The sequence below is a fragment of the Lepus europaeus genome, chromosome 21 (genome assembly GCF_033115175.1).
Source record: "Lepus europaeus isolate LE1 chromosome 21, mLepTim1.pri, whole genome shotgun sequence".
Lineage (NCBI taxonomy): Eukaryota > Metazoa > Chordata > Mammalia > Lagomorpha > Leporidae > Lepus > Lepus europaeus.
Genome location: NC_084847.1, coordinates 18,681,496 through 18,687,990, shown reverse-complemented (window position 1 = coordinate 18,687,990; position 6,495 = coordinate 18,681,496). Strand labels below are relative to the sequence as shown.

At 57.3% G+C, this 6,495-nt stretch overlaps 1 protein-coding gene across 1 annotated transcript; it reads right to left on the bottom strand.

Moving 5' to 3' along the window:
- Window positions 1-2,358: 2,358 nt before the first annotated feature.
- On the bottom strand, window positions 2,359-4,781 carry CHP2 (calcineurin like EF-hand protein 2). Its single transcript, XM_062180677.1, has 7 exons — window positions 4,712-4,781; window positions 4,134-4,206; window positions 3,941-4,021; window positions 3,683-3,813; window positions 3,470-3,531; window positions 2,609-2,731; window positions 2,359-2,412 (listed from the first exon to the last, which is right to left on the bottom strand). The coding sequence occupies exons 1-7, from the start codon at window positions 4,776-4,778 to the stop codon at window positions 2,359-2,361; spliced, it is 591 nt and encodes a 196-aa protein (XP_062036661.1). The 5' UTR covers window positions 4,779-4,781.
- Between the last annotated feature and the right edge of the window lie 1,714 nt (window positions 4,782-6,495).

The following is a 6,495-nucleotide window of genomic DNA, read 5'->3' as shown; positions in this document are numbered from 1 at the left end:
ACACATGTGGAAAACCTGGATTGAGTTCTGGCTCCTGGTTTAGGCCTGGGTCAGCACTGGCTCTTACTGAGCATCTGGGGAGTGAATCAGCAACAGAAGGTAACTCTCTCACATACTCTCTCTCTCTCTCTGCCTTTCAAATAAAGGTAAACATTTTTAAAAAAATTGTCCCACTTAAAGGGTGAGATAGCTAGGTATTTACCCACCAGTTTCCACCTGTCATTAGTTGAGAGCTGCCCTGAGGGTCATCGGCTCCCTGGCACTTGCAAGTTGCCCCTTGCTTAGGCTGAGTATGTGTTGGTGCCTGGCAGACTGCGGACGGAGCACCACGAGAGTGACAGGCAGTGACAGGTGACATGGCGGTGACAGGCAGAGATGGTGGTCAGACTATCACAGGTGCGTGCCAGAAGAAGCTGCTGGTGTGTGCAGGAATAGCAAATGCTGAGCCGGCTGTGTGGCTCTCCTACCCAGAAAGGCCGTGGCCTGGTGCATGTGCCAATGTGCACAGTGTAAGGCAGAGCTGAGAAGACAGGCGTGCAGTTGGGGCTCACGTGCAGAGATAAGACAACTCCAGCACATCCTGGAGTGGGAAATGGGCAGGCACCGATGGTCGCCTACAAGGACAGCCAGAATGTTCTGCTAGACACGGAGCCTCATGGTTTTGTGTGAATGTTTCATTGCACCCAGAGATACACCAATATCTGAACATCTTACCACGAGTGTAAGAGAACAGCTCTCCAAATGGCCAGCACTGTGGCTCACTAGGCTAATCCTCCACCTGCAGTGCAGGCACTCCAGGTTCTAGTCCCGGTTGGGGTGCCGGATTCTGTTCCGGTTGCTCCTCTTCCAGTCCAGCTCTCTGCTGTGGCCTGGAAAGGCAGAGGAGGATGGCCCAGGTGCTTGGGCCCTGCACCTGCATGGGAGACCAGGAGGAAGCACCTGGCTCCTGGCTTCGGATCGGCACAGCGCACCGGCCACAGCTCGCTTGGTTCACTTTGGGGTGAACCAATGGAAAGGAAGACCTTTCCCTCTGTCTCTCTCTCTCTCTCTCACTGTCTAACTCTGCCTGTCCAAAAAAAAAAAAAAAAAAAAAAAAAAAAAAAAGAGAGAGAGAGAGAATGGCTCTCCAAATCTTTGTATAATTTCACACTCTAAAAATGTAGGTATCAGGGCCGGCGCTGTGCACAGCAGGTTAACGCCCTGGCCTGAAACTCCGGCACCCTATATGGGCGCCGGTTCAAGTCCCAGGCTGCTTCACTTTGAATCCAGCTCTCTGCTATGGCCTGGGAAAGCAGTAGGAGATGGCCCAAGCGCTTGGGCCCCTGCACCCGTGTGGGAGACCCGGAAGAAGCTCCTGGCTCCTGGCTTCGGATTGGCGCAATTCCGGCCATTGTGGCCAGCTGGGGAGTGAAGCAGCAAATGGAAGACCTCTCTGTCTCTCTCTCTCTCTCCTTCTCTCTCTCTCTCTCTCTCTCTCTGTGTGCATGTGTGTGTAACTCTGACTTTCAAATAAATAAATTAATCTTTTTAAAAAATGTAGGTGTCATGATTTTTGCATCACCTCCCTCCCCACCACCAATCCTATCACATCCGTATGTACCTAGGGAATTGTTGGGAAAAAAGCAGAATTCAAGGGTCCCTTCCTCTGGACAACAAACAGTAAAGGATAGTTCTTGTTTCACCTGAGCAAAACTAACACATGCACACACAAAAATCTCCCTTTTTCTGACAATAGGACCTCATTTTCCTTTAAAACAACCCCTTTTCGCTTCATCCTGAGTCCCTAGACCTCATTTCCAGGCTCCTTGGCTGGACAATTGGCGCGTTCCATTCCCAGGTACAAGACTCCAGGTGGGCCAGTGACCCTTTGCTTGAAATGATTGGAATAAGAAAAATCTCTGCTGCTGGGATAACGGACTAACAGGAGGGAAGCCTGGAGCCGCAGGTGGCCACTGTCCACCACCACTGTCCAGCGCGAGGAAGGAAGCCAGCCCAGAAGCAGGCTGGGTTGAGACAAGGAAGAGAGAACGCCCAATCCTGAGAACACCGCTTGTAATGGACCCAGTGTGCCTGAACACCAGTATTTCCAGACTTTTTAATTACGTGACGTCATTACTCCAGTCGCTTTGAGTCGGGTTTTCTGTCACTTGCAGCTAAAAGACTGCTGGCTGGGTCACACATCTGAGGCCGATTGCGCTCGACGTTAGCACATGCCCTTCCGGCTTTCTCCCCTTGTCCCTCCACGGAGTCCAGTTCAGCCGTGAGTTTACAGTTTACTGGGGTCCTCCCTCCTTGGGGTTGAGGCTGAATCCCAAGCAGGCGCTGGACTGCAGGAGCCGACCAAAGGCTCCAAGGGGCTCACTTGAGGATCCGAATGCTCATTTTTTGCTCAATGTTCATCTTCTCTAGGGACTGGAGGGAGGAGGAGGGGCAGTTAGGAGGCTTGAACCCAATCCTCTGTACTTCCGACTTCCTCCCCCAGGCTCTACCCCCGCCCCAAAGCCCCCCACCACTCCCTGAGAGCCCCTCTCTCTGCTCTGCATTGCACTTGATTCCCCGAGTCCTCCCACCCTGTCTCCACTCTCAGTGTCCCCAGGGGCTTTCTGACCTTGGTGAACTCCAGGAAGGACACGGCCCCGTCCCCGTCTTCGTCAGCCTCCTGCACTGTGCGATCGGCGATACTCTCCAGCTGCTCCTCTGTCACCTGGACCCCGACCATCAGCCGCAGCACCTGGGAGGTCAGAGCCGAGTCAGCGGAAAGAGAAGGCCCAGGGGCTGCCCCCGCTCCCCCCACAATCTTGCCCCCAAAGGTGATTACCAGTCTCACAATCCAGTCTTCAGTCTTATTTCATCCTCTCCCACCCGCTTCCGCCCCACCATGTCCCCTAATAACGCCCTACAGATTCACCCTCCAGTCCCTCATCCACCCCTCCTATTCCACACTTGCCTCAACTACATGCCCAAACTCACTTCCCAAGCAACCCAACCTCCATGCACCCCCCACACCACCTGCCTCAACCCCAACTCTTCCCAATCAGTACCCAACCTCATCACAACAGCCATTCTAGCTTGTGGCTCATGACACTACGGGCAGTTGGAGCCAAATAAATCCTGGTAGTGTGAGGCTGTCTTGTGGATCATCCCATGGCTAGCAGGATCCCTGAGCTCTACCCACTAGATGCCACAGCACATGCTCTCCCAGGCTGGGACAAACAAAAATACCTCCAGACACTGTCCATGATCACTCAGGGGCAAAACCACCAAAGCTGAAAACCACAGATCTCTTCCCAACCTTACACTCAACCTCTCTCTATCCCTTCTTCCAGCAAGCCCACACCCCACCCCCGCCCCTTCCCTTTTCCCACCAACGCCCCAGTTGCCCACCTCCCCATGCACCTGTCACCTCCGCACCATTGCATGCAACCATCCCACCCTGCACACATCATATCATCCACCCTTGCATTGCCACCTGTAGCATCTCGTGCCTGGAGATCTTCCCATCTCTGTCCAGGTCATACAGCTGAAATGCGACTGGGGAGAGAATGGACAGAGCGAGGAATGGTGAGCCTGCGGGCAGCAGGTCTTGGGGAGGAGGAGTGTAGAGGCCAAGGGTAGTCTCCCCACGGGAGTGGAAGGTTCTCTCGGGGCCTCTCCCTGCTGAAGGTAGCTCCCAGAAACTCACAGCGAAGTTTGTTCATTCTGCTGTTAAGGGGTTCGGGTTGCTTGGGGTCTCGGATTCCTGCTTCCTCTTCATCTATGGGCCGAAAATGCGCCAGGACCCTGACGAAGCCTGAAAAGTCCACTCGCTGATTCCTGGAGGACCGGAGTGGGGCGTGGGTCACCCCGGGACCCCTCTGTCCCAGGCTGTAAGATTCCCTCCCAGCCAGCCATGCACAGGTTCTTCCACCTCCGCCTCCCTCCCCACCGCCAGCGGCCTCACCCATCCGGGAAGAAGCTGTCAATTATACGGTCTCCCAGGGGGTTCACGGCCAGCGCCCCGATCTGCTGGAGGTCCATGCGGCTGCAAAGTTCAAGTCTAAAGCGAGTAGGGCAAGCAGAGCCAAGAGAGGGGCGGAGCGAAGGGCGGGATGGGAGAGGCAGAGGCCAGAGGTCATCAGGTGGGTGCCTCTCACCTCAGGTAGCCTTTCTTGTTCCTGTCCAGGGCGCGGAATCGGTGGTACAGGCGGAGCAAACTGGCCTGCGAGACTGCGGGAAAGAGGCAGGTGCCAGGACGCGGCTGCACCCCAGCGCCGCGGGACGCGCGCCGGACACTGGCCCCGCGTGGCGCAGGGGGAAGGCCAGAGGGGGACGCAGGGGGTTTGGGGGCCGCGCCCTCCTCCCGGCAGAGGAGGGCAGAGCTGGCGACCCTAGGGAGCGCAAGGTGGGAGACCCGGAAGCTCTCGGCGTCCCTGTGAGCTGGGGGCCCAAGTCAGCACCCTCCATCCGCGGCCAGCTCCGCCTCCAGCCTCGATGGGACACGTGGGGGCCTGGGCCAATCTGGCCCCCAGACCCGTGACCCCGGACCGCTCCTCGAACCTGGACGCCGGGATCCCTCGGTTAAGGCGCCCCTGGCCCTGCGTGATCCCACACGCTCGGTCTCGTCCATCTCTCACCCCAGCCCCCTCCTGGCAGGACCCCCGCAACCACGATCGCCCTCTCTGACCCCTGCCCCGGCGCCCACTCCGCGGCCAGCCGGGCAGGGGGCACTCACAGCCCGTCTCTCGCCGGATGCTGTCCCCGTCGGGAATGACCGTGGCGTGGGAGCCGCGCGAGCCCATGGCGGAGCTGGAGGCGGCAGCGCGGGGCGGCCAGGCGGTACCCGGGAGTCCTCCCCTACAGCTGCCCCAGGGCCGAAGGCCGCGGGCCTGGCGCGCAGCCAGGCCGCAGAACCCCAGCGTTCCTCGCCTCCCACCGGCGACCCGGGCGAAGAGAGAACAATGGCCAGGGCGGCGGGTCGGAGGGGGGGCGAGAACAACGGGTTGTTTCAGCCCGGAGGGCCCCGCCTTGTCCGCGCCTAGCTAGGGGCTGTGTGCTCAGGACCCGCCCCGACACCCGATCCCCGGCTTCAGCCGGCCCCGGGCTCAGCTAGGCTGGGCGGTCCGGCCTGCTTTGCCTGCAGTCGGGGTCTTTTTCTGGGGGAAAGGGGACGCAGGCAGCTTTGGTCCCAATCGTGGAGGGCCCCAGTCTGGGGGCGAGGGTGGGGCAGGCAGAAGAGAGGGAGACAGGAGAGGGGAGGCGGGTACTTGGAAAAGCTCATGGAAAAGTGGAACTAAAAAGTAAGTTTATTTTGCACTGCAAAAAAAAAAAAAAAAAAAAAGTTTCTCCAATCATGTATAGGGCTGTATCTTGCTTGTGTATTTTTGGTTTGGTCTCTGTAGCATTATTGTTCTTTAATCGAGCTGATGCTTAAAATTCAGGAGATATAACCAAAAATCCAGATTCCTGGCTTCTCTGGGAGAAATCAGAAGTTGTGACACCAGTAGGCCCACACCTGGGGCTGTCCGCTGTTTGCCACAGTCCCCACCCAGCCCAATTCACTCCCGGTCTGCACCCTCAGGCCCCTGGTAGAACTCCATGCTTAGAATGAATTGAATTTGGCCGGTGCCATGCCTTAATAGGCTAATCCTCCGCCTTGCGGCGCCGGCACACCGGGTTCTAGTCCCGGTTGGGGCACCGGATTCTATCCCGGTTGCCCCTCTTCCAGGCCAGCTCTCTGCTATGGCCCGGGAAAGCAGTGGAGGATGGCCCAAGTCCTTGGGCCCTGCACAAGTCCTTGGGCCCTGCACCCACATGGGAGACCAGGAGAAGCACCTGGCTCCTGGCTTCGGATCAGCGAGATGCGCCGGCCGCAGCGGCCACTGGAGGGTGAACCAACGGCAAAAAGGAAGACTTTTCTCTCTCCCTCTCTCACTATCCACTCTGCCTGTCAAAAAAAAAAAAAAAAAAAAAAAAAAGGAATGAATTGAATTTCCCACCAGGCCTCCGGCAGCTTGGACCTCACTGAGACCTGGCTGCTTCCAATGACCAGTGTTGGGACCACAAGGGCTGGTGCCTGGGCCCTTCGCTGAGCGCCGGCCAGCCTTGGCTGACACGTCCCTCACAGCCCCTGCCAGGTGACCTGCTCGCCTGTAGGTGGGCTGCTGGTGAACTACTATGAGGCAAGCTGTCTTGGTCCCTTTTTGGCTGCCACGGCCGAATACCACGGACAGAGTGACGCAAAGAGCAGAGGGTAATTGACTCCCAGTGCTGACGGCTGGGAAGTTTGAGATCGGGCAGCTGGCTCTGGCGGGGTCCCTGTTGCTGCACAGCCCCGAGGTGGCACAGGCATCACACGGTGAGACAGTCTCTCCTCCCCCCCGCAGGTCTCTCTTCCTCCTCCTCTTCCTCCTCCTCATCGTCGTATTTTTTCAGTAGTTTTCTGACTCTTTGTCTAATTTTTATTTACTGATTTATTCATTTTCATTTGAAACACACAGAGAGATCGCCTACCTGCTG

What these genes read in the sequence shown, in the direction of transcription:
- CHP2 (XM_062180677.1), bottom strand. Translation starts at nt 4,778, where the DNA reads ATGGGCTCGCGCGGCTCCCACGCCACGGTCATTCCCGACGGGGACAGC. An exon ending in CATCCGGCGAGAGACGGGCT is followed by an intron (nt 4,207 to 4,711) that starts GTGAGTGCCCCC and finishes TCTTTCCCGCAG; the next exon opens with TCTCGCAGGCCAGTTTGCTC. An exon ending in GACAGCTTCTTCCCGGATGG is followed by an intron (nt 3,814 to 3,940) that starts GTGAGGCCGCTG and finishes CCGGTCCTCCAG; the next exon opens with GAATCAGCGAGTGGACTTTT.